Raw genomic sequence first — 25291 nt, 5'->3', positions numbered from 1 at the left:
AAGCTACTGGGGATTTGTGAGATCTGGGGAGGCAAAAAGTCAGTGACAATTTGCATGGAGGAATGGATGAACACAAAGGCAATTGCTGGTATCTCACTGACATTTTATGGGAGAAGACTTAAAATATATCAAGCAAGAAAATGAAAAATAATAAACAAATGTAAACTCTGTTACAATATACTCCCTTTATTTATGTCCAGAAAGAGGTTTCCCTAGCCATATTTCTCACCTAGGAGCATATGTACACAGATAGACACACACACAATCTGAAGTGAAAATTCTTCTATAAGAAAGGGTTGACGTGAAAGTCAAAATGTATCATTGAGGGAGCTTTGGAGTCATAATGGTTACTTAAGATACAATGCATAATATTTGTTACATTTTTCAGTTAACAATCATAAGAAATGCATAAAGAAATATAGTCTTACCTTGTGTCATCATTCAACTAGAGTGGAAAAGAGTAGAAAACATTATTGATCACATTACACTTATGTCATGTACAGGGCACAATTACATGAAAAGTAGGCATGTGTTCGCGCACAGTAGCATTGTAGACTGGAGACTGGAAACAGCTACACTGCATTTCCTCATCCTCTTTCTTCCCTCTGCACCATTTCAAGTAGTGGAAACTTTGGCTTCATTTGAAACCCCCGCGGTTTGTAAGGTTGTTGGAATCGGTTAATATGCTTTATGCATACCTGTGCTTCCCTCGAGGGAAGAGCAGAGGGGAAGCAAGGGGCTCTAGCCGCGGTTTCCTGCTTCCTAATACCCTTATGACCTTACTATACTAGCATGTCTTTTTGGTCTGACTTGCAGTTTTTGCCAGTGGGGTAAATAGCCCCAAATCTAAAGAAAAGCCGCAGGCTAAAGAGAGCTTATGCAGATTGCTGGGGGCTTGAGACAGAGCCTCTAAAGGTTGTGCAAGAATCTAAGTCAGGGGTGCCTATGGACTCCATGGTCCTGGTGCTGCCGGCCCCCACCCCGGGACCACACTGGGGCGATTCAATAGGGTCCCAGCCAGGCGGAGTGACCTACTCACCTCCCCTATGCACAGCCCCATCACCTCTTCCTTCTCTGTGCTCAGAGCATGGTTGAGACAAACTAGGAAAGCGTCAGACTCGAGGTGAACCGCCTGCACCGCCTGCACCACCTGCACCGCCATCTTGGTCAAACCCTGTTCACGTCCGCCTCGGGCCCCTCCAGCCTGACCAACCGGGTGCTCCGGTGCGGCCTCCCCCGCGCTCTCCGCTCCGCGCTCCGCCCTTGTCTAGCCTTCAGCGAGCGCGAGTTCTTCGGGGGCGGGGCTTGGGCATGCAGGGCGGGGGTGGGTGGGTTACGGGGGCGGGGCGGGGCCCAGGGCCGATGCGCGGGGGCGGGGCCCACCCAGCAGCACCTGGGAAACACCGGTTGGGGCAGGCGTGGCCGTCAGGACGGAGGGCGGTGGCCAGTTGGGGTCGAGGCGACAGACCGAGCGACGGGGGTGGTAGGGAGGGGGCGCTCTCGAGCCACGGGCGGACGTTCGGTCTTGTGAGCGGCGCCCAGGCGCCTCTTGAGCGCCGGCGCCCATTTTCTCCGTCCGCTAAGGAGAGCCATGCGCGGCCTACATGCTTCAGGGACAGCCCTTTGAGGCGACATCGCCACGGACGCCAGCCTCTTGAGCCAGGGAGACTGTTTTTTCAAAGTCGGTCCTAAACAGTTAAGGTTTTATTTTCTTTTCCTTTATTTCCAAGTCGCAGTCTTTGAATCTTGTACAACTCTCCCTGGACCACTTCCGGTTGCCGGCGATCGCCTGTAACTTCGGTTCCAGTGACCTCGGCCCGGGATGCCCCCCGGCTGGCCCCTGGCTCACGTCGCGATCCCGGCTTGAGTGGCCTGGGGTGGGGGACCTGGAAATTGTAGCCTAGCTGTTGTTGAAGCGGAGTAATTAGCCCAAGAAACATTATATTCATGTGAGTAACCTTTTGCAGAAACAGTGCTATACTGTATCTGAAAAAGTATCACTCTTAAGCTTGGCTTCTGCTACTTTCAACAAAGGCCTTTATCTACTTACTTGATACAGGAAAAGGGGAATTGGGGGACCTCAGTTGTATTCAGTTTGTATCCAGAATACAACTTTCCTCAGCATTCCTTGTCTTGATGATATGGTGAAATTATATGTTAAAAAAAAGTTTTATTTGAAGTATGGCAAACTTGTCCTGGGGCAAAACTTAAGATCTTTCACCGCACAACTTGACGAATTACATGAGGAATTTTGGCGCGATTCTAAACCAAAGAAAACTATGACTATATGTCATGCTGCTGCCACAGCCCATCCGCATTTATGTTTGTTGATTTGTTTTTCTATTCCCTATGTAGTTTTGAAGCCAGTACTGGAAAGGGAACATTCCCAAGGTGTTAGTTGAAGAAGCGTTGATGCTTTGCACTTTTCTCCCAAGTCAGTTCCAACCCATCTAGCCACAAATACTGCTCCCATCCAGGGGGACTATCTGTAATGTATCTGCCAGCCACCTCCAGATTTACCTAATGCTTAATATGGCACGTATTTCCATGATTACTTTTGATAATGATGAAAGCTGCAAAATTTTCAAGGGTGCAGTTATATTGTACCCATCAAAAATTTTATCTGAAGTATTGCTCTTAAGTCATATATCATTTCCACTTTCTATTCCTTGGCTAGTCTGCTCTGCCCTGATGGGGCAAGAATGTCTGTTCTTGTTATTGTGTTTGGTGATAGGATATCTTTCAATTTAAAAAGAGCCTTCAGACATGCTTAAGGTTAAAAACACCTTTTCTTTCTTTTTGGTTTTAGGCTCATTTCAAAATTACATTCACTATTTTAGTGCAGATGGATGCCTTTTATAGCTGAAAACATTCAATTGTAATAGAAGAAAACTATTTTAAAAGTATTTCATTTGAAAGTGAAAAAACAAAGTGAATAGACAGACAGAAATCTTCCATCCATGCTTCACATCCCAAATGACCTGGCGGGGCCAGGCTGATGCCAGGAGCAGGAAACTGAATCTGGGTCTCACACATGGGTGACAAGAACTGAAGTGTTTGAGCCAACACCTGCTTCCTCCCAGTGTGCACATTAACAAGAAGCTGCATTGGAAATAGACCTGTAACCAGGCATTCTGATATGGCATGCTGGAGTCCTAGGTGGTGGCTTAACTGCAGCACCAAATAGTCATCCCAGAAAAACTATTAACATGTAAAGGAAGCTTATAATGTGCTAGACATTCTACTAAGCACTTATATGCCTAGTGTATATAAATTGCCCAAAATAAAATCAGGGTTTTCAACTTCCCAGCTGTGTGACCTTGGACAAGTTACCTAACTTCTGTATGCCTTACTGTCTTTCCTTTATGTGGGGATAATAATTGTGCCCACATCATATTACCCTATGAAGGTTATGAAAATTAAAGGAGTCAATATATGTAATTTAATTCTCATTTTATACATTAGCACACTGAGGTGGAGAGAGATTAACTTGTCCAAGATTAAAAGATAGTAAGTGACAGAATCAGGATTTATTTATAGGCCAGGCTGATGCCAAAGCCTGTGTTCTTGGTAATTTCACCCTTTATAATGGGATGAGATTATTAATTGGCTTCAAATAAGTGCATTCAGTTAAGTAGTGTTTAAAAACTGTTCAAACACCTGGAAATCAAAGCAAATCATAGTTTGTTTTTTAAAGACAAAATAATTCCTTCTTCATAGTAAAAAGAAATGTTTTTTCTTAAATTGCTACCCAAGGAAGCACTTCTGTGTTATTTATCATCAATTTACAACCTAAATTACAAAATACCAAATAACAGTAAGTCTAGGCCAGTGTGGTCTGGCCATGGTATCAGTGTGACTCCCACAGAACAATGTCTTTTAACTGGATGATAATGCTATAGTTATCTAATCACTTTTTGGAATCCATTTGTATTTGCAGCTGTTAACATTCCATCACTTGCACAAGTTCATAGTCCATGTATTGGATTGCATTTTGCGCCTAAGTTTATACTGAGGTTTTAAGAAGTCCATCTTAGTTCAAGGAGTCCTGAACTTGTAAATAAGTGTTATGTGCCAAAAAAATGTTCTGTAGTCAAATAAATTTGGGAAACATTAAACATCATAAAGTTTCTTTATGGCATAACTTGCCAGAGTTCTTACAACCCAAATGTGCTTTAATGACTCTCTGAGATTCCCAAACTTATTTGACCAAATAAAATGTTGAGAGCAAGTTTTCTAAGAATCCCATTTAGGGAAATGGTGTTCCATTCAGAGAAAGTGTGATTTTTATAGGCTAATGATCTAAATCCTTCTCACTCAGCTTTTGCATTTTTCTACTGAGGATGTTGATAGTTCATGCTTTTATGATGGCTTCTCTGGATCTTCCTGCACTCTGAATGGGGCACACACAAGTCAGGATAATGTGCTGAGGGTTGTTCACATGCTCATCCTGATGAGAATATATTTTTTAAGATGTATTTATTTGAAAGAATTACAGAGAGCGAGGGAGAGACAGAGAGAGATCTATGTGCCCATATGGGATGCTGGAATTGCAGGCAGTGGCTTAACACAACAACGGCCTCAGTTTCTACTTTGTAAAATAGTAGTTGGTCACAGTTAATATCTTGTGTTTAAAATCTAGGCTTTAATATATTTTATTTTGTCATTACTCTTTACTGGGTTTTTGTTTATCTCTCCTTTCCAAAGCTTTGGAGAGAGAGAGAGGCAGAACTGCTAAATGGGGAAAAATGAGTGAAAAAAATACGTAATAGAGTAGCAACAAGATTATGCCTAGACAATTAATCTCTACCAATGGTTAATCATAACTGCCACTCTGGCCTTCCTTCATTTCCCTCCCTACCCACCATACATATATTCACCTTCTCACAGAAACATTGTATGAGACTAAGAACTATATCACTATTGCTGTTGAACAGCATACCATATGTATTTGGGAGGAGAAAGGACCTATGAAAAGAGCAAATTAAAATGTGCAAATTGATTTATAATTAGGATATAAATCTTTACTTTAGCTTAAACATAAATGTTACAGTAGCAACATTTTTTGGAAGGCTCTGGACTGTTCAGTAATAGTATTAAGACAGGTATAGAGGCCTGGGGAGGCATTCTAGGCATTTTAAGCAATGGAACTAGAATATTAGCCTGGTATTTAGGGGAAAATGTATTTCAAATACAATGGTAGTGGTGGTGCTTGCTGGAATTAGAGATGATGTACACAGTGAGTCTGCAGGTTCAGGAGAGGTGATATTGACTTGGTTTAGGTCAATTTGTTAACTTTTTCCTGGTCTGCATTGTGGTAGGAAAGGTAGAAAGAAAAGAAAATGGTGCTATTGAATCCAGAGAGGTTTTTTTGCCCCTCTGCCTTGGAAAATTCAAATTGAAACCTATGCCTTTATGGAGAAAAAGACTTCTGTAACATCCTGCAGGATCATTAAAATGAAACAAGAACCTGGATGGATGACTATCATTTGCTGTCACTCATCTTCAAATCACCATGGCCCCTACAGGCTCATAGCTTAGCAATTCCATGAGACTACCTTAAATATTTTTCCCTACATGGAAATTGCCTTCAGGAAATGGCCAGCCGCTGTAAGTAACCTGCCTTAGTTAACTTATAAATAGGTCCTTTGCCCTTAAAACAAACTTTTTATTTCAAGTTAGAAAGCCAGCAATATTATTTGACCTTCAAAATGTTACCTTTTAAAATGGAAAGTGCTCAGAAGGGGCTTTTACCTGGGGAATGTATGGCATGCACATTCTATGGCCACTTACTGCTTTGTGAATTCACTGCCCAGCCTCCTGTAGGGCCTGTCCCGCATTTCCACTGAACTCCTCACCTATCCAAATTCTTGAATGCTTTCAGTTAAAAGTTAGCATTACCCGAAATCTCTACCTCAGTGTCCCTTCAGTTGTCTTGCAGGAAACTTCAGATGCCTTTGATTTTGTTTAGTGTACAGACATGTATGAAGTTTGATTCTGGTTGGTGGTCAATAGTCCCAGGTCCCCTTACTCACTGCTGAGTGCATTCAAACCCAAAAAGTCACACCTGTGTCCTGTGCGCGGGTGCTGCAGGCTTAGGTGGAGAAAAGCAGGGCTAGAATTGGAACCCAAAGCCCAGAATGGCAGGAGAGGATGTGGGGGCTCCACCCGATCACCTCTGGGTTCACCAAGAGGGTATCTACCGCGACGAATACCAGCGCACGTGGGTGGCCGTCGTGGAAGAGGTAACTTTACATTTTGCCTATTTGATTTTTGTTTCATGCAACTTGGTTTCTATCCAGTCTCGATATTCTGAAGTCTTTGGCTTTATTTTTGATCATTCCTTTCCATTAGGAGACGAGTTTCCTAAGGGCGCGAGTCCAGCAAGTTCAGGTTCCCTTAGGTGACGCAGCTAGGCCAAGTCACCTTCTTACCTCCCAGCTACCTCTCATGTGGCAACTCTACCCAGAGGAGCGCTACATGGACAACAACTCTCGCTTGTGGCAGATACAGCATCATTTAATGGTAACATGTTGCTTTATCATTTTCCATTTATTTTGGGACTCCTTTATAGCACAGTACTCTATTAAACTTGTCTTTTTCTGACAGGTCAGGGGAGTACAGGAGCTGTTGCTTAAGCTTTTGCCTGATGATTAACCTGGTAAGTATTTCTACTGCTTCTCATTTCCCACATTGTTTTCACTCTATTCAGTTGTGGTGATTTTAACGATTTTTTTTTTCCAGGTGCTGGGATTCTAGGAAGATATGCTCCTTTGTTCTGTTCAGTATATGGCAATCACTTCATCCACTACTGCAGTGCACCCACCCTTGTGCCTGGCGGGAGGGAGTGGGTTGAAAAACTGCTCACAAAACAAGTTTAGGAAGGGTCATGAAGACTACTGCAAGTGAAACTGCAGAGAGGGTTACACAGGCAGAAAGTGAGTCAACAAAAGCATTTAGTCAGGATACTTAACTTGAAATTGACTCCTTTGGAGATTGCCATAGAACCTTTAATGGACATCAGCGGCTGGAACTGGGATCTGATGAGTCCCACAAAAGTCAGCACCTGCTACAGAACAGATGCCCTGATCACCAAGGACTTGGTCTGATTTAGAGAGAAGAGAGCAGCTCCTAGCAGCATCAACATCTATTTGTCGCTTATTTGCCCTGCAACAATTCACCTGCCTTTCCTTCTCCCATCCTGTAAATATCCTAGATTTTCCTCCAGTGTTTCCCATCCCAGTACTGACCTAATTTGGATCTACTGCGAATTTAGGAGGCTTGGGGGGGGGCATTATTTTTATTGGTGAAATTAGCACAAAGGCTGCTAGGCCTTTATTTGTGAAATTTTGCCTTCAAATTATTAGAGCTACTGATCAAAATAGTGGGCACTTAAATTCATTCTGTGGTTACAGATATTTTAAACAAGCTGATTTCTATAAAAGCTCAAAGCACTTTTTAGCAGCTTAACTGCCACCTTTTTCAGGAAGTAATAGCACCAAATACTGCTGATTCCTAGGGAAGCACTGGCTACTCTAGCCCGACATTGATTTATAATATTCAAGACAAGTTCTCTGAATTCAAGGTCTTTTTCCATGTAAAGCTCTTTTCCAAACCTAATGAAATGGATATTATAAAAATACAGTTGATTCACCCTATGAAGGGAAAGAGTATTAGTGTAATTGTTTTCCAGCAATTGTAAGGGCATACAGCTGGTCTAACAAGAAAATTCCATGGAGAGGGGCTTTTAAAATCTTGATGGAAAACAAAATAAAAATCATTTTTCTTGTTTTAGTTTTCTGGATATGCCGCGAAAGGATCCGTGCCAGAAACAAGCCTGTGAAATACAGAAATGTTTACAAGGTAGTATGTAGAATATTTTTAAATCTGTGAACTAATTGGAAAGACTAATTATTCTTTTATCAGCAACATTTATTAACTTTTCTCGGATTTTAACATTTCTGTAATTAACTTATCCTAAAAATTTTCTACACTGTATTACCAAAGGTGCAAAAATAAAACGTATGTGACCTAATCTCAATCCTGGTTGTACATTAGAATTACCCAGAAATTAAATCAGACTTCCTGGGACTAGGTTCCAGGTAGGAATCATTCTAGCTAGCATAGCCAGAGTGAGCTGAGCAATCTGGTAGAATGGACTTTGAAAATACAATTGGAGTTCAGGCTGCCAAAGTCAGCAACTAACTCTTAAAAGCAGAAGTAAATTTCAAATAAAGCATATTTGATGTGATTTGTCCATTTGGCTTTAAATCAAATGGTAAGTTTGGCCAAATCTTAAAGGGTTTTTTTTTAATCAGCAAATAATCATTGCCAGAGAGTAAATGGAAAAGCCTACATGCTGTCTGAATTTGAAAATTGGCTTTTTCCATTATGAAAGTAATAGATGGAAATGGATTGATCATGAGAGTTTTCCTTACATTTTAATATTGGGGAAAAAATCATCAAAGTTCCCCCAAGATCCAGCACCAAAGAAAACCCTTGCTTATTTCTTTTAACATTCATTTTTGGATTTTTATGACTCAAGCAATATTTTATAAATTCTTTTATAATCTAAATGTTAATTTATAACTTTAATGCTACTCTTCTTCCTTCAACCTTAAAAATAAGTGAAATGTATTTTTTAATATTTTCTATCCCAAATTTCTATAGCTGAGGGAAAAAAATCAAGTTAAAAAAAGCTGGTTACACCCCCCTGGTAGAGTGTAGGAGGGATGACAAGCACCACTGTAAGGGCTTGGCTGACACCCATTTTATGGATAAGGGCAGAGAAACCAAACTTCTGTAACTCGTCCAGGGTCAAAAAACTAGTAAGGGTTACAAGGTGAATTTAAACACAACTTGATCTGATCCCAAACCTGAACTCTTAGCCATGTTGCTATACTCCTTCTAGTCAGATTTGTCTTTCTATAATTCCCATGCACACTGTTTGGTCTTGGGGTACTCAGACCAATTGCATCTGACTTAGAACCTTTAGGTCAACTCCTCCTTAACTTACATTTTATGTATAGTCAGAATCTATAAATGTTTTACTTGTAAAGGGTCAAACAGGTACTATTTCAGGTATTGGAGATCATAAGATCTTTTTTGTATACTCTGTATTTACAACCTTTTAAAAATCCAAAAGCCATGCTTAGCTCCCATCTGTTAAAAGAAAAATAAAGTTGAACTTGACCCTCAGGCTGGACTTGGAGATATCCTGTTTCTTTCAGTGAAAAGCAAATGAGAAGCACTGATCTAAACTTTCCTGTACCTTCCTCCTATAAGATCATGACTAGGGTCTGCCTGTCTGTTTTTTCAGCCAACAACTACGTGGAATCAAAGTGTCAGGCTGTCATTCAAGAACTGCGTAAGTGTTGTGCTCAGTATCCCAAGGGAAGATCTGTGGTCTGTACAGGATTTGAAAAAGAAGAGGAAGAAAACCTGACACGGAAGTCTACAGCAAAGTAAATTTCTACTGAGAAGTTAAACGCTGCTTCATGTTTCCAGCAAGCGAGTTTTATTTATCCTCCTTCCTTGAGGCCAGGTAGCAGCAAACAGCAAATGAAAAAGTCAACTCTAAGAGAATATGCTGTCTATGCAGCACAGACAGAAAAATGTATTAAGACAGCTATGTAGAGTGTAATAAAACTAAGCTGCTAAGATAACCCTGTGTAAGTGAAAATTTTATTTTGGTATTAAATGTATTTTAAGATGATTTGATATAGTTATTTGTGAATTCTCTTTAGCATTTGAATTCAGACTGATATAATTCATAAAATGTGATATGAGGCTTCTTATGTGAAAGGACTCATCCCTCCAGTATCACAAATCCTGACACCATTCATTGATTTCATGCTAAATTTATTCAGATTCATTTAACCCAACTCAATACCTGATGTTCTTCCAATAATGCAAAGTGTCTTTCCAGATGCGAGTAAGAGCCTGCCTTCTGCTTTTACACCCCTACCACAATGTCTAGCCAGGGGGAGGTGCCTAATATTTGTTCAGTCAGTGGTAGGCGTAGAAATGATTTTTTTGAAGATTTATTTATTTGAAAGGCAGAGTTATAGAGGCAGAGAGAGAGTTCTTTCATCCTCTGGTTCACTCCCCAAATGGCCACAATGGCTGGAGCTTGGCTGATCTGAAGCCAGGAGCCTGGAGCTTCCTCCATGACTCCCATGTGGGTGCAGGGGCCCAAGGACTTGGGCCATCTTCCACTGCTTTCCCAGGCCACAGCAGAGAGCTGGATCAGAAGTGGAGCAGCCAGGACTCAAACCTGTGCCCATATGGGATGCTGGCACTGCAGGAAGTGGCTTGACCCACTATGCCACAGTGTCAGCCCCTAGAAATGATTCTTGCAATGTCTAATGATCCAATTTATCATGAAGGAACTGAAGATTTTCATTGTATGGCAGTGACAGAATCAAAAGTCTTACGTGGCTTATTGGTTCTTGATATCTCATAATAAAAGCCTTTTAGAGTAGATCCAGGCAGGTGTCCCCTCAAGCTTTCCTCAGATGCCCCAACAAAGAAAGAGATGACTTTGTAATAATGAGATCAAATTCTGAAAGCTCCCTGATGTTCAAATTTGATTACTATTTGAAGCCAACTGTTACCTTTTAAGCAGCATTCCCCAAAGTGTCTGTAATAGGGAAAAAAGCCTGTGGTCAGATGTTTGAGGAATGCCAGTTTCCTTTCCTGTCAGACTTCTGAGTTTTTCATACAATGTGAATTATGAGTCTTCTGAAAGAACTGTCATATGCAGTCCTTGCCAAAATGAATCCTGTTTTGCAGACAGCATCTCTTCAAGCGATTGTTTTCCAGAAAGACTTGGGGAAATGCTACCTTAGAGACAGACATTTGGTCCACAAAGCCATGAACTCTTAATAGTAAAACAATTTAATAAAACATTTTTGCAAGTACAATGTGTATACTATCAAGCTAAATTACACTTATCAATTGATACTGACACTACAAGATCAAATAGGCTGCTTTTCTGTTTTATAAAAATTATTTTAACTGTTAACAATTTAAGTTTCACACTGTTTTAATTGTCTTTCCTAATGTTTAGCACTCTATTTAATTTTGAAAGATTCAAATCAATTGTTCTTTCCTTTAAAACTGTCCTGATTTAGTTTGTGTCAACACATCTACTGGAAGAACATCAATTTAAATCTTCTTCTCTTTACCTATTTTTATGACATACCGAAAAACAGAACCATCAGAGAGGGCTTAACATTTACTGAGTACTTTTTGCATGTTTAGGGACCAAGATTAGCACTAAATCTCAGGCTTCAGGGAACCATTTAGGAAGGTGAGAGCTCTGCTCTCATCCTCTGCTTCAGAGATAAGACTCTAAACACCTGTGAGTTTAGTCAGTTAATGATTAGCAGAACTCTTACTTGGAAAACTAGTTTTCCCTTTGTGGCAGGTAATTCCATACTTCATCTTAGCCAAAAGGCCGAGAAGCAACTGTGACAGGTAATTTGTGTGTGTGTGGGGGGGGGGGGTGCTGCTTTGGTGCCAGGTGAGTATCATTATCCCACAACTTTTCACCCAATAGTTAGCGTTCACTTATGAAAAAAGCCCTTTCTCTCCCATTTGGCCACAGTACAGCAACCCCAGCAGTACTCCAGACTAATGAAGTCAGAATCTGTAGAATGAGAGTCAGGTGATTGGTATGTGCAAGCATGAGTACCACTATTCTCAGTAATCATGTCTTTCCTTACCATTTCATTTTTTAAGAGTTATTTATTGATTTGAAAGGCAGAGTTACATAGTAACATTAGCTCCCTGCTAATGTGTACCCTGGGAAGTAACAGGTGATGGCCCAAGTAGTTGGGTACCTGCCACCTGGATGAAGTTGTTATAGGCTCCCAGCTTCCGCCTGGTCCAGCCATAGCCATTGTGCCTGTCAAATAAATATATAGATCTTTGTAAAAGAAATTTATGGGGGCCAGGGTTATGTTGCAGTAGGTTAAAAGCCCTGAACTGCAGTGCCGGCATCCCATACGGGTGCTGGTTTGAGTCTTCCTGGCTGCTCCACTTCCGATCCAGCTCTCTGCTATGGCCTGGGAAAGCAGCAGAAGATGGTCCAGGTCCTTGGGTCCCTGCACCCACGTGGGAGACCACCAGGAAGAAGCTCCTGGCTCCTGGCTTGGGATCAGCTCGGCTTTGGCCATTGAGGCCATTTGGGGAGTGAAACAGCAGATGGAAGACCTCTCTGTGTATCTACCTCTCTCTGTTAACTCTTTGAAATAAATAAATCTTAAAAAAATTATGATCCTTTTAAGATTAAAAGCATCACAAATGTAAGCCATGCTGTATGATTCCTAGGAAATTGGGTCCAGAACTAAAACACATTTTCTTCCTAATTCTCCAAGAGATCACGCTAATGGTGCGTAAGTCACTGAGCTAGGGCTGCCAGCGTGGTGTTATCACACACCTGCCAGCAGGGGGAGCCAAAATCACTAACATTCAAAGACAAGTTTCCTGGGACCTTATGTATTAACAATTGCTCAATCCTTATGTCCCATTTCACCTCCTAAAGCAAAGCTGCTGATCTATTAAGGCCTAAATTTAGAAGTTCTCCTAAATGCTTGAGCCTATTTCAATGATGGCTCAGTTAAACCTACAGTACTGACTGTAACAATGCCCATCAGGGTCTTCAACAGTGACTGATAGATCTTTCAGATGACCAAGACAGATCTAAGACCAAATTATTATGTATTACAACCTGCTCAAGGAAGTTTAGAGTGCCCTACCAATCTTTGCTGCCCTTGCCAATAATCACAGGGAAAACACATGGACCAAAAGGTAACTCTCAGGGCACTTCAGTTAGCTTTTGTTGTCACCATTCCATTGGTGTGCTAAGTCACACAGTAGAGTTAAATGGCTGTAGCCATGATCACCATATATGGCATAACCAAGGGACCCAGGCATCAGAACCAGGAGGTGGGGAAGAAAAAAATTGAGACCAAATTAAGAAGATTAAAAGAGACATAAACCAAACACAATGTGGACCTGGGATGGCTTTTGATTCAAATTAAACATAAAGCACTTGAGAAAAGAAAATTTTGAACAGCAATTAGGTATTTGATGACATGAAAGAATTTTTGGTATAAGGTGTTAACATTTATAATTTTTAAAACCAGTTCTTACCTTTTAGAGATAGATACATACTGAAATATGATCAAATGATTCTTTGGAATTTGTTTCACAATTGCTGATAAAATAAACATAGCTATAACTTGATGGTTATTGTACAATGACACCCCCACACATATCTATCACCTACCTACAACAACCATCATATTATACAAAAAATTAAATTCTTTTAGAAAAATATAAAGATGCACATAGCATTATGATTTGGGGATGATTCATACATATATATATATATACTACAAAGAAAATGTTATGGTCCATTAAATATTACTATAATGTAATAAAGAAATGCAAACAGGAATTGACACGCTCACTGGCAGTGACTTAAATGTTATATTTCATAGGAGCTCGGTAAAGAAATAGTAGAATTGGCACACAGGAACTAAGGCAATCCCTAATGCTTTGACAAGATATGAAAAATACTTCCCATTTCATAGCTTAAAACATTTTCTATAAAACAAAAATAAAAATCCAAGAAACAACTTCTCTCTCCCACTGAGATCACTTGTTTTTATATATAAGTCCTTTGGAAACAGCCATAAGATGTATCAACATTCCTGGGCAGTATCTTCATGGCCCTAAATTTCTGGCCAAGTCTGACCATCCAACAAAGTATTTCTAGCAGTTGGTTTCTGTAACGATCTTCCTGCCAAATACAATACCTTCAGCACAGCATATACCTTTAGCACAAGTTGATTTCATATTCAGATTGTTCAATTATAGCACTTATGCTGCCACTTTTGTCAGGATAATTGCAGCAGGTATAATAGATCTATTTATATCATCTAAAACCAACTAATAAAAGAAAGTAGACACCAAAATCTTTCATGCTTAGACAACTGTATTCAATTCCTTTCCATGCAGCACATAATAAGGTATCTATGCGCTAACATCTCTCCATCCTGCAACATTCTTGCTGACCTCAAGACTGGCCAGGTAGGGAGTGTACTTGGAGGAGAGCTAACATCTACTGTCTCTTCCGTAGCTGTCTACCAGTAGTAGAGCTGTATCAGCTTCTACCCACAGATGCCTATGGAAGCCATTCAGATTTTCCATGGCAGAGAGGAAGAAGAGGAGGGATTTGATATCCTACGATTAAGCGTAAAGGCTGCTGGCTGGAAAAAAAACAGAAACAATAGAAGTGAAGTCATCTTCCTTAGGATGCCATGCCAAGCAGAAAGCCTCCAAAGAATCCCCCGGTCACTAGAACATTCTTCTTTACAAATGACACCACCTAGGAAGAGGAGACAGCATAATAGGTTATTTTGCTAAGCATGTTAATATTAGAAATCATGTCTATTACCTATAATTAACAGGTGAGGTCATTATTTTTCTAAACTCCCCAAGCTTCCCACCTCTCCTATACCACTTGAAAAACTTCATATTCATCTGAGCCTCAGAGCATCACTTATGCTCTATCAATCTCCTGAACATTTTGCTTAAAAAGTATTCGCATGAACAACAAATTCAGCATCCTGGTCTAATCACTTTTTGAACCCATGTACAGGAACTTCATATCCCAAGCACGTAAGCCTCTTCCAGCCTAACATTTCCCGAAACAAAGCCATCTGCCATTAAGGGAAAGGAAAAAAAATTACAACTTGTCTGCTTTCATTTACTATTTTTGACTTTCCCAGTTCCTACTCATTCCTCAACTTGCTGCAGTGTGGCTTTCAACCCCACCACGAAACTAAAACTGTTCTCACTGAAGTCAACCCACACATAGGAGAAAGAGCCCCTATATTGCTGGGGCCTGCAACACTGCCAGGCCATAAACAGGAACACAAACATTTGAGAATGAACCAATTCCAAATCTAGTTTATGACAAGTCCCTCTGTGAGTCAACACTTTTCTAACCAAACATTAACTGTATGCTTTTTATTTTTTGCACTGCCAGTATTATAATAAAAAAAGTTGTTTTCAATAATCACTACTTTTATAAATGCTTGAGAAGTAAAGTTTTAGTGAAAAAAGTCTAACCTTCAAAACCTTGAGATTGAGGAGGGCGGTGGAGAGAGGGAAGAAAGGAAGGGGACTGTTGAGCTGCTGGGCTCTTGTAGATGTCCACACTTTCCTGTCACCTCTGCCAGAGTGTGAATGCCACAAGGACAAGAGAACCTTCAGGGGATCCAACATATTTCTCCTCCTCAACACTCAATATGTCCCTAGCCCTGTGAAATGCAGCCACCTTTTTGCCACCCTGAACCTGCTTTTATTTCTACCCAATTCAGTGCACTTACTTCTTTATGGGTTACCAAACTACAACCTATCAGCCTAATCCAGGCTGCCACCTGTTTATAAATAAAGTTTTATTGCCACACAGCCACACCCACTTGCTTACATATCACCTACAGCAATTTTCACACTACACAATGCAGCTAAGTGATTGTGACAGCAACCATACGGTATACCAGACTGAAAATACTTACCATCTGGCCCTTTCCAGAAAAAAGTGTGCCAACCTCTCAGCTAGACCTTACTAGTAGTTATGTTTAGAACAAGTAGAGAATGAATGTTTTACAGACAAGTGGGCTGGGAGACAAAACATGACTCAAAAAATCACAATAGCAGTACATCTTTCCCACCCACTATCCCACCCCCATTCCTACAAGAACTAGTTAAAGTGGTAGTAGATCCCCAAATGTGCAGACAAGTACTATCTGTACCACTTTGCACTCTTACTCACTAACAAAGGTCACCGTGCACTACCCTTCAATTAAAAAAAAATGCCTCTGAGTAAAGATATTTCAACTACAGCTGACCCATCTATACAATATAGCTTTTGTCTCACTAACCCAAATTCTTTGTCATTTTTAAGCCTTTTCCATCACTGAAATACTGAAGTATCTACCCAATTTCTGCACACACAGATGTGCCTACACTTTTCATGTAGTGTATGTGAACAAGTCTCACCTCCTCTGCTTTGCTCTTGACCTCGGTTGGTATCTGGTTGCTCTTACGGATCTTCAGCTGCTCTTTGGCTTTCTTCATGTCCTTCTCTACTCGCTGCCAGTCAACTTTGATGTACCCAGTATGGTTTGCAATCTGCAGTTTGAACAATGACAACAAGAAATGAGAATCACAGGGCTGTTACTACTTTTTGTCCAGATTAATCAGGAAGTAGACTGTCAAAACTCTATGACATTCACTCAACATCCACCCTATAGGCCCTCTATTTCTCACTGGAAATAGACTGGCTTTCAATAACTGCTGGCAAATCTTTTAATCTATGTATTCTCTAACTTGTCCTTCACAAATTGTTAAATTACCTTAAAAACCAAAATGGTAAGTGAAAATCAGAATAGGGAGGTCAAGCTACATATGTCCTCCCCAGAGATTTTTCACCACTGACTTCAGGTACAGAGTAGTGGGAGAAGCACATCCAAATACAATTACAGAATGTCTAGTTTTCTTGATAAAAGCAGCAAGCACGAACACTAAAAATCAGTGAAAACAATTTTATCAAGAAATTCTGAAGAGGGTAACACTGACTCAAGTATGTAGTTTTCTGATGGATCACTGTTATCCAAAAAAGAATGATTGTAGCCCCATCAATCCACTATCATATATATTACAAAATCAAATATTATTTAGCCATGTCTGGCAAGCCAGACAAAAACTGCATGTTCTTACCCAGTGGAAGCTTTAAAAGTTGATCTCATAGAAGCAGAGAGTAAAATACTGATTATCAAAAGTTGGGAAGGGAAAGAGGAAGAGCAGGGAGAAATAGAGGGAAAAAAAAGGGCACCAAAATACACAGTTTTGGACTACAGTTACCCTATAGTGCTACAGAACCAAAGGAGAAGAATTTGAAGGTCCTAACACACAGAAATGATGTGCTCATTAAATATAGAAATGTATCAAATTATTACCATACCCCATAAATATGTACAATTATTATATCGACTAAAAATAAGTAACATACATACAATTAGAAAAAAAATCAATATCCCATCAATATCACTCTGTCTACCAAGTTTTTGAAAAGATTTCTTTATCTGAAAGGCAGAGTGACAAAGAGATAGAGAAAGAGATAGAAAGTAAAAGATGGGGCTGGCGCTGTGGCATAGTGGGTAAAGCCGCCACCTGCAGTGCCAGCATCCCATATGGGAGCCAGTTTAAGTCCCAGTTGCTCCACTTCCAATCCAGCTCTCTGCTGTGGCCTGGGAAAGCAGTAGAAGATGGCTCAAGTCCTTGGGCCCCTGCAACCATGTGGGAGACAAAAAAGAAGCTCCTGGCTCCTGGCTTGGGATCAGCAGAGCTCCAGCCATTACAGCCATTTGGGGAGTGAACTAGCAGATGGACGAACTTTCTCTCTTTCTCTGCCTCTGCCTCTCTGTAACCCTGCCTTTCAAATAAATAAATAATTTTTTTTAAAAAAAGAAAGTTAAAGAGATCTTCCATCTGCTGGTTCACTCCCCAAATACCTACACCAGCCAGGTCTGGGGCAGGCTGAAGTCAGGAGCCTGGAACTCCATCTGGGTCTCCCACATAAGTAACAGGGACCTAAGCACTTGAGTCATTACCTGCTGCCTCCCGGAGTGCACATAGCACAGGGCTGGAATCAGGAGCCAATAACTCCATGAGTCTTCCATGTGGATGGCAGGGACCCAAGTACTTGGGCCATCTTCTGCAGTGATCTGGATTGGAAGCAGAGCAGCTGGAACTTGAACCAATGTTCCAATATGGAATGCAAGTAGTGGCTTAACCCTCTGAGTCACAACACTGGCCCCTGTCTACCAATTTTTGATCAGTCCAAAAATCTGCATTGTTGCTCCTCCTCTAATCCCTTTAATTTAATGGCACTGCAGCCAATTAGTCACCTAAACAGGCTGGGGAAATATTTTCAATGTATATCATAAACAATATATTAATAGTCATGAAAACAGTGAAGTTCTCACAGAGATCAGTAAGGAAAAAACCCACTTAAAATGAGTAAAGGCATTTCACAGGACAAAGTGGCTAAAAGAAAGGAAAATGTCCAAATTTACAAGTAATCAAGGAAATGAAAATTAAAATGAGTTATTATAATTTCTTATCAGTTTGAGAAAAGCAAAAGATAGAAAATATTCTATACTGGTAAGGTATGGGGAAATAGACAGTTATATACACTTTAGTAAGAGTATTAACTAGTAATCTTTTAGGAAAATAATAATTTTATCAATACTGAAACTACATATGCTGTACTGCTACATCCAGAATGTTAGCTGTTTTCATAGTATCTTTATTTATAATAGTCAATAACTGGAAATGACCCCACAGTACACCAATACATGAATGGACAAAGAAACTGTATCATGTTTACACACAGAATATTACTTAGTATTAAAAAGAATAAACCAGTTATAGCAGCAATATAATTGAACATCAAAACTTGCATGCTAGGGCCGGTGCTGTGGCACACTTGGTTAATCCTCCGCCTGTGGCGCCGGCATCCCATATGGGTGCTGGATTCTGTCCCGGTTGCTCCTCTTCCAGTCCAGCTCTCTGCTGTGGCCCGGGAAGGCAGTGGAGGATGGCCCAAGTACTTGGGCCCTGCACCCATGAGAGACCAGGAGGAAGCACCTGGCTCCTGGCTTCGGATCGGCGCAGCGCCAGCCGTAGCGGCCATTTGGGGGATGAACCAATGGAAGGAAGACCTTTCTCTCTGTCTCTCTCTGTCTAAATCTATTTGTCAAATAAAAAAAAAAAACTTGTATGCTAAATAAGTGGTATGGTTTCATTTACTCTATCCTGTTTTTCCCACGGAATCCTGCTGTCAAACTGACACAATAGATGGAAGATCAGAATTCAAAGCACCACTGGCTGGGTGCTTCATGTTCTCAGAACACCTGGTCTTGCCTCACAGCAGGACTCAAAAATATTTGATAACATTCACTACACATTCACCATATAATTCTCAGAAAAACAAGAATAGAAGGGAAACTTCCTGAACTCGACAAAGAGCATTTACCAAAGTCCACTGTACATAAAGGAATAAGGCAAAGGTGCTCATGCTCTCCACTCCTGTGCCACTGGATATGAAGTCACAGTTGCAGAGCAGTAAGGCAAGGAAATGAAGTAAGAGGCATCAATTTCGAAGGGAAGAGGTCAAAGTGTCCTATGCATGGACATCTTTGTTACATAAAGAATTTCAAAGAACCTAACAAAAAAACAAAACTAGAGGTAAACTAGAGTTCAGCAAGGTCCCAGGATACAAGATCAAGACAGAGGGGCCAGCGCCGTGGCTCACTAGGTTAACCCTCTGCCTGCAGCGCCAGCATCCCATATGGGCGCTGGGTTCCAGTTCCAGTTGTTCCACTTCCAGTCCAGCTCTCTGCTGTGGCCTGGGATAGCAGTGGAGGATGGCCCAAGTCCTTGGGCCCCTCATCCACATGGGAGACCAGGAAGAAACTCCTGGCTCCTGGCTTCGGATCGGTGTACCTCCAGCCACTGCAGCCATTTGGAGAGTGAACCAATGGAAGGAAGACCTTTCTCTCTGTCTCTCTCTCTCTCTCTCACTGTCTGTAAAACTCTACCTGTTAAATAAATTTTTAAAATGAACTGAATTTCTACATGCTAGTAATCTGAACTGGAAGTGGAAACTAAAAAACAATTTACAACATCTACAATAATAATCAAATATTAGGCATAAATCTAACAGAACAAATGGGATCCACATGCTGGTAACTATAAAATGCCAAAGAAATAACCAAAAGACACCTCAAATAAATGAGGACTTATGGATGACTCAACATAGACACCATGTCCAATTCTGTTGATTATCTATAGATTTAATTTCAATCCTAAACCCAGCAGAATTTTTATAATAGATACATTAAAAAGCTGCTTCTAAAACTTAGATGCAAAAGCAAAAGAACTAGAATCACCAAAATTATTTTGAAAAAGAACACAGCTGGAAGGATGACACTATCAAATTTTACTGTGTACTATAATGCTACAGCGGTGAACACAGTGTGGCATTGGAAAAGTGATGGACACATAGATCAAAGCAACAGAACAAGAAATACAGACACAAAAGCTACAAAAGGAGTATTGGTAGTAGTGAAGTCCCCCGCATAGCCCAAGCCAAGACTGCGAGGTAACTTCCTGCTTTCCTCCATGGCATTCCTGGCTGACTGCACTGCAGAAGCAAAGAAAGTAAGCCACAGAACACACCAGAACTCAGAAAAGCAGCCCCTTCCTCTGCAAAGTTCTTCTAGTGACTTCTCCTCGCAATGTTTATGCCATAAAGGAGAGATGCTGGAGTCCATTCTATGAAAGTTCAACAGGCTCATACAATTGAATACGCAGTGGAGACTCAATACACAACAACTGGTGCCTGTGGCTGAAAATACTGGCTGGAAGCTACAAGAAGTACTAGAAATGATCAATGAAAGCCAATTAAATTCATAAACATTGGGAAGGAAAAAACTGTTCACTGTTGGTATGAGTTCATAGACAAAAACAAAGACTAAAGAAATTTTAGTGAGTAACAAATCAGCAGAGTTAGATGTGTCACTTAAAAAATCATATCAGACAGAAGAGCAATTACAGCTATACAGTATCTAGGAATAAACTGTGGGGGCCGGGGTTGTGATGGAGCAGGTTAAAATGCCACTAGTGATGCCAGCACCCATATGGGTGCTGGTTCAAGTCCTGGCTGCTCCACTGCTGATCCAGCTCCCTGCTAATGTTCTGGGAAGGCAGTGGAAGATGGCCCCAGTCCTTGGGCCCCTACACCTGTGTGGGACACCCTGAAGAAGCTCCTGGCTCCTGGCTTCTGTCTGACTCAGACCTTGCTGTTACAACCAGTTGGGGAGGGAACTAGTGGATGAAGATCTGTCTCTCCTTCTTTCTTTATAACTGTGCCTTTCAAACAAATGAATAATTTTTTTTAAATCATGGCTGTGCAAAATCTATATAAAAAAGAGGTCTATTCATATAAATGGAGAAAAAATCCATGCTCACAGAGAAATACTTCAATATTATAAAAGACAATAATTCTTCTCCAGCTTATCTATATGGTCCCAATGCAATTCCAATAAAAATTTGAACAAGATATTTGATAGCAACTGAACAAATCTAAACTAAAATTTAGATGGATGAACAGAAGTACAAAAGTAGCATGACACTCTTAAAAAATAAGATAGAGAAATTTGCCTTATCCAATATCAAGGTTTAGTACTGTCTTATAGGTAGAAAGTTGGCCAGTGGAACAGAACAGAAAAACCAGAATCAGAATGACACATGCATAGACTGTGATATTCATATTCACTGCAAATACTGGGGAAAGGAACAATTCACTAAACACTACTGGGGCAATTATCAGTAAGAAAAAAAGGAATCTAAATCCCTACCGTCAAACTATAACCCTTGATCTCCCAGCATCCTTCACACACTCAAATTAGGAGAACTCTAAGTGGCATTAGGATATTTATGAAGGATGTGGAAGTCAGTCACAAGGATAGAGTTGTCTTAAGCGGAGAGAGGTATGAACAGGGGGCTTTGCCCTGCAAGGAGTCTAACCTGTCCAGCCACAAGGGGCCTGGAAAGGTGATACGTTACAAAGCAAGGACAGAAAAGGGGGTACAAGTTTCACAGGGTTCTGGAGCACCGCTATTGGGAGTCCTGAGGTCACAGTGGTGTGAAGAAGCCTAAAGTGGTCTTAAAGGAGCTATAAGATTATGTATTTCTGTTCCCATGCTATCAATGAAGAAGTAAAATGTAACTTGTAGTTGATAAAATCTTCCTGAAATGGTCATTAACATTTAACATAGAACATGAAAACAAGTGAAAAAAACAGTACTTTAGCATAATATAGACAAGGCTACATTACAACTCTGAACACCACATTCCTCAAAGTCAAATGGGATTTTCAAACATCTAGGAACATTGCTCATACAGACCTGAAGGAGAAAAAATCCGCCTCCTACAGCTGTTGCAGCCAACTTTCCAACCTTCTGGAATATGAAACCTGTGCACCTATAAAAATCAAACCGACATCAGACAAGTTGACAGGCTGTTTATACCCTACTTACCTTGACATGACCCAGCTCCTTCCCGCCCCCTGAATAAACAGGTGCATGATGTTAGGAAATCATGGCTGGGCTTTACCACCTACTAATTTTGTAGTGTTGACTAAGTCCCTTACAATTCTTATGTTGTATTTTTAAAAGATGACTCTGACTACACAGTGGAGAATGGATTAAAGGGGGAAGATGAAGGCAAAGACTTCAGAAGAGAAATGCTGGTGGACTGAGATAGAGATGATAAAGACAGAGCAGATATAAGAAAAAATAAATAAGGAAATAAATAAAGCATGGCTAAGTTTGACGATGGAGTGGTTTCAAGGAATAAGGGACAGTTTCACAAAAGTCAGTTTTATTTGTCTTCTTAAACTTGTTTTCGTTTTTATTTGAAAGGCAGAGAGAAACAGAGAGACAAAGAGAGAGATCTTCCATCTGCTGGTTCACTCTCCAAATAGTCACCATACTAGGCCTGGGGCCAGGCAGAAGTCAGGACCCCAGAACTAAATCCTGGTCTCCCACATTAGTAGCAGGAACCCAAGTACATGAGCCATCATCTGCTGAATCCCAGAGTATGCACTGGAATAAGGGCATCCCATATACCATCTTCACTGCTATGTCAAGAACCTGCACTATTAATGTGTTTTCATTGGCTAAAGAAGATAGTTCCTCATGCATAAGAGATACTGGGAAGTTTTTACTATGTTTAGAAGGTGGGTCTAGTGGGAAGTCCTTGGAAAGTACTTCTCGAGAGCTTATAAAAGCCAAGTGTACTAAAGGTGAACCAATACACTTACCATCCAGTAACCCCTCCAATTAACAGCTGGGTTGCTACACTGTATTTTTCAGTGGAGGGTCCAGATTCCTGCCCAAACAGCTTGCGCCACCATGGTTGCTTCTTTGCAAACTCTGCAAGATCCAGGGAATCAAAACTTCCCTCAAAGTTTCCTATAAGAATTAAGGTAGTAAATAAGAAAAAATTTCCTTTTACAACTCATTATCTTTCTGATGATTAGCAGCCTTTTAAAGAAACAGAGAGGTAGTTTCAACAAAGAACTTCTAAATGTTATTGTATTTGAAACAGTATGTTAACTCTGAAATTCTAGGTTGCAATTTTGGAAAAATTAGACTAAAATCACTAATTACTAGTGTCTGTATTAGAGAAAAAAGCTAAAACATGTAGAGTTAGGGTCTAGTTTTTATTCTCAAATTTAAAATCACCAAAAGGACCCTGAAAAATGCCAGTGATAGTTAAAAACGCACATTTAATGGAACAGATTTTCTTCACTTGCCTCTTCAGTAGTGACTACATAGTATTCATTAGTGCACAAACAATTTGCAATACTTTATGATTCTTCAAAGATGAGAGAGATAGGAAGTAATGTTTAATTGAGTGCTTACTTGTCGTCAGGATCCTATTGCTAAACAGAGCCATGAAAAAAGGTACAACGCGTAACTTAAAAAACGTGTAGTGCTGCGAATTACACGAAGGGAATTTCCCTTTAACTAACGACCTAACAAGACTATCTCAAGTATGGTACTTTTTCAACACCATTAGCGCACTTGGGAAGGCGCCTTGCACAAAAAATGACGCCGCCAGGCGACTGCAGCGAGTGTCCAAACGGACCAGCTGTTTCCGAGAAGAGAGACAGAAAGTCTGTTGAGGGCGGCGCCGGAAGGCCGTGTGAGCTCAACCGGAGACAACACCCGGGAACAGTTCAGTCCCACCCTGGTGCGTGACCTTGGCCGGACCCTGAGAGTGCTTGGGTCAGAGGCAAACCTTGGGTACCCTCCTCGCCCCCAGTTCCCTTGGGTACCCCGAGAACTCTGCAGGGACTGGCAGGTACGAAGTCCTTCCCTTCCGGGCCCAGGAAGGTGGCTCTCCGCAGCGACGGCTGCACGCACGCCCAGCCCTTACCTTGACTGGACGCGGCCATTTCGGCGAGCTTATCTCGCGAGGATACACGCAGAGGATCAGCGCGGTGCGACGCAGGGTGGCGCGCTGCCGCTGTCGCCGCCAGCTGGCTTCCGGCACGTGGGGCAGATGTTTCCATTCCCACGGCGACAGCGGAAGAGGGCGGGCTAGGTGAGGTGCAGCCCCTTCCCTCCCCCGGGGAGCAGTTGCGTCACAAGGCACAGCGGTCGCGTCACAGGTCCCAAAGCCCTCGGGCCCCGCCCATCAGACGAGTCCAGACGCGCATGCCCAGAAACCCTCCCGGAGGCAGAGCCGACTTTTGGCCTTTCTAGTCTTCTCACTTACTGGTGACTATCTCAGAAGCAACTGTGTCTGAGTCCATCACTGCTTAGTATTGTGGCGGACCGTCGCTAAAAGTAAAAAAGACGGGCTCATTCTGTTCGTCAATGTAAATATCAAGTAAGCACATTTCAGCTCTTAGCATCTGCCTGATATTCATTTAGTGGCGAAAAGCACATTCTAAAAGCGTTGCAGGGGCTGGCGCTGCGGTGTAGCAGTGCTGGCATCCCATATGGGCGCCGATTCGAGTCCTGGCTGCTCCACTTCCGATCCAGCTCTCTGCTGTGGCCTGGGAAAGCAGTAGGAGATGCCCCAAGTCCTTGAGCCCCTGCACCCACGTGGGAGACCTGGAGGAAGCTCCTGGCTCCTGGCTTCAGATCAGCTCAGCTCCAGCTGTTACAGCTAATTGGGGAGTGAACCAGTAGATGGAAGACTCCCCTCACCTTCCCCCACCTCTCCTCTCTCTGTGTAATTCTGACTTTCAAATAAATAAATAAATCTTAAAAAAAGAGAAGCATTGCAGGGGCCAACGTTGTGGCACAGCGGGGTAAAGCCCCAGCCTGCAGTGCCGGCATCCCATATGGTCGGCGGTTCGAGTCCTGGCTGCTCCACTTCTGATCCAGCTCTCTGTTATGACCTGGGAAAGCAGTAGAGGATGGCCCAAGTCCTTGGGCCCCTGCACCCACGTGGGAGACCTGGAAGAAGCTCCTGGCTCCTGGCTTCGGATCAGCTCAGCTCTAGCCATTGTGGCCATTTGGGGAGTGAACCAGTGGATGGAGGATGTCTCTCTCTCTGGCTCTGCTTCTCTCTGTAACTCTGTCTTTCAAATAAATAAATAAATAAATAAACAAAAGTTGCAACC

The 25291-nt window shown here is 41.5% G+C and overlaps 4 protein-coding genes across 13 annotated transcripts in view; 2 read left to right on the top strand and 2 right to left on the bottom strand.

Annotated features, from left to right (window-relative positions):
• Positions 1-1302, bottom strand: part of BRCC3 (BRCA1/BRCA2-containing complex subunit 3) — a 43812-nt gene extending 42510 nt beyond the window's left edge. For 2 of the 5 annotated variants that reach the window (XM_002722205.6, XM_089324581.1), the window contains exons 1-2: positions 1040-1300; positions 429-445 (exon numbers count right to left, since the gene is read on the bottom strand). In XM_002722205.6, coding sequence (XP_002722251.1) covers positions 429-445; positions 1040-1162 — 140 coding nt within the window. In that variant the 5' untranslated portion in view covers positions 1163-1300. Of the gene's footprint in view, positions 1-428; positions 446-1039 lie in introns of all 5 variants that reach the window. The other 3 variants (XM_089324583.1, XM_089324584.1, XM_089324582.1) reach the window with 3 other exon arrangements.
• A 255-nt stretch (positions 1303-1557) lies between these two features.
• Positions 1558-9426, top strand: MTCP1 (mature T cell proliferation 1). 4 transcript variants are annotated; one of them, XR_016228191.1, is made up of 6 exons: positions 1812-1949; positions 2810-6245; positions 6355-6525; positions 6610-6661; positions 7796-7863; positions 9320-9426. XR_016228191.1 is itself a non-coding variant. In XM_089324586.1 (6 exons), exons 3-5 carry the CDS (start codon positions 6141-6143, stop codon positions 6655-6657), a joined length of 324 nt encoding a protein of 107 aa, XP_089180712.1. In that variant the 5' UTR covers positions 1812-1949; positions 2810-5610; positions 6094-6140; the 3' UTR covers positions 6658-6661; positions 6745-7832. The 4 variants fall into 4 exon arrangements, 3 of the variants coding, with proteins under 3 accessions (XP_002722252.1, XP_089180711.1, XP_089180712.1); XM_089324586.1 differs by lacking the exon at positions 9320-9426 and having other exon boundaries at positions 2810-5610; positions 6094-6245; positions 6745-7832; XM_002722206.6 differs by lacking the exons at positions 1812-1949; positions 9320-9426 and adding an exon at positions 1558-1695 and having other exon boundaries at positions 6094-6245; positions 6745-7832.
• On the top strand, positions 1877-9715 carry CMC4 (C-X9-C motif containing 4). 2 transcript variants are annotated; one of them, XM_070066868.2, is made up of 3 exons: positions 1877-1949; positions 7796-7863; positions 9320-9715. In XM_070066868.2, exons 2-3 carry the CDS (start codon positions 7806-7808, stop codon positions 9466-9468), a joined length of 207 nt encoding a protein of 68 aa, XP_069922969.1. In that variant the 5' UTR covers positions 1877-1949; positions 7796-7805; the 3' UTR covers positions 9469-9715. The 2 variants fall into 2 exon arrangements, with proteins under 2 accessions (XP_069922969.1, XP_017193632.1); XM_017338143.3 differs by lacking the exon at positions 1877-1949 and adding an exon at positions 7137-7203.
• Positions 9716-13481: 3766 nt separating this feature from the next.
• On the bottom strand, positions 13482-24229 carry FUNDC2 (FUN14 domain containing 2). Of its 2 annotated transcripts, none has more exons than XM_051836013.3 (5): positions 23577-24154; positions 22973-23123; positions 22056-22131; positions 16081-16212; positions 13482-14401 (listed from the first exon to the last, which is right to left on the bottom strand). In XM_051836013.3, the coding sequence occupies exons 1-5, from the start codon at positions 23608-23610 to the stop codon at positions 14324-14326; spliced, it is 471 nt and encodes a 156-aa protein (XP_051691973.1). In that variant the 5' UTR covers positions 23611-24154; the 3' UTR covers positions 13482-14323. The 2 variants fall into 2 exon arrangements, with proteins under 2 accessions (XP_051691973.1, NP_001164856.1); NM_001171385.1 differs by having other exon boundaries at positions 14324-14401; positions 24094-24229.
• Positions 24230-25291: the final 1062 nt, after the last annotated feature.

The sequence above is a fragment of the Oryctolagus cuniculus genome, chromosome X, assembly GCF_051225735.1.
Source record: "Oryctolagus cuniculus isolate XC-2025 breed Fujian yellow rabbit chromosome X, ASM5122573v1, whole genome shotgun sequence".
Taxonomy (NCBI): Eukaryota; Metazoa; Chordata; class Mammalia; order Lagomorpha; family Leporidae; genus Oryctolagus; species Oryctolagus cuniculus.
The sequence above is the reverse complement of the archived record's forward strand: the minus strand, read 5'-3'. Positions and strand labels throughout refer to the sequence as shown.

What these genes read in the sequence shown, in the direction of transcription:
- MTCP1 (XM_002722206.6), top strand. Translation starts at nt 6,141, where the DNA reads ATGGCAGGAGAGGATGTGGGGGCTCCACCCGATCACCTCTGGGTTCAC. An exon ending in GGGTGGCCGTCGTGGAAGAG is followed by an intron (nt 6,246 to 6,354) that starts GTAACTTTACAT and finishes CCTTTCCATTAG; the next exon opens with GAGACGAGTTTCCTAAGGGC. An exon ending in AGATACAGCATCATTTAATG is followed by an intron (nt 6,526 to 6,609) that starts GTAACATGTTGC and finishes TTTTTCTGACAG; the next exon opens with GTCAGGGGAGTACAGGAGCT.
- CMC4 (XM_070066868.2), top strand. Translation starts at nt 7,806, where the DNA reads ATGCCGCGAAAGGATCCGTGCCAGAAACAAGCCTGTGAAATACAGAAA. An exon ending in AATACAGAAATGTTTACAAG is followed by an intron (nt 7,864 to 9,319) that starts GTAGTATGTAGA and finishes CTGTTTTTTCAG; the next exon opens with CCAACAACTACGTGGAATCA.
- FUNDC2 (NM_001171385.1), bottom strand. Translation starts at nt 24,229, where the DNA reads ATGGAAACATCTGCCCCACGTGCCGGAAGCCAGCTGGCGGCGACAGCG. An exon ending in ATTGGAGGGGTTACTGGATG is followed by an intron (nt 22,132 to 22,972) that starts GTAAGTGTATTG and finishes TGATTTTTATAG; the next exon opens with GTGCACAGGTTTCATATTCC. An exon ending in TCAAGAGCAAAGCAGAGGAG is followed by an intron (nt 14,402 to 16,080) that starts GTGAGACTTGTT and finishes TCCTCTTCCTAG; the next exon opens with GTGGTGTCATTTGTAAAGAA.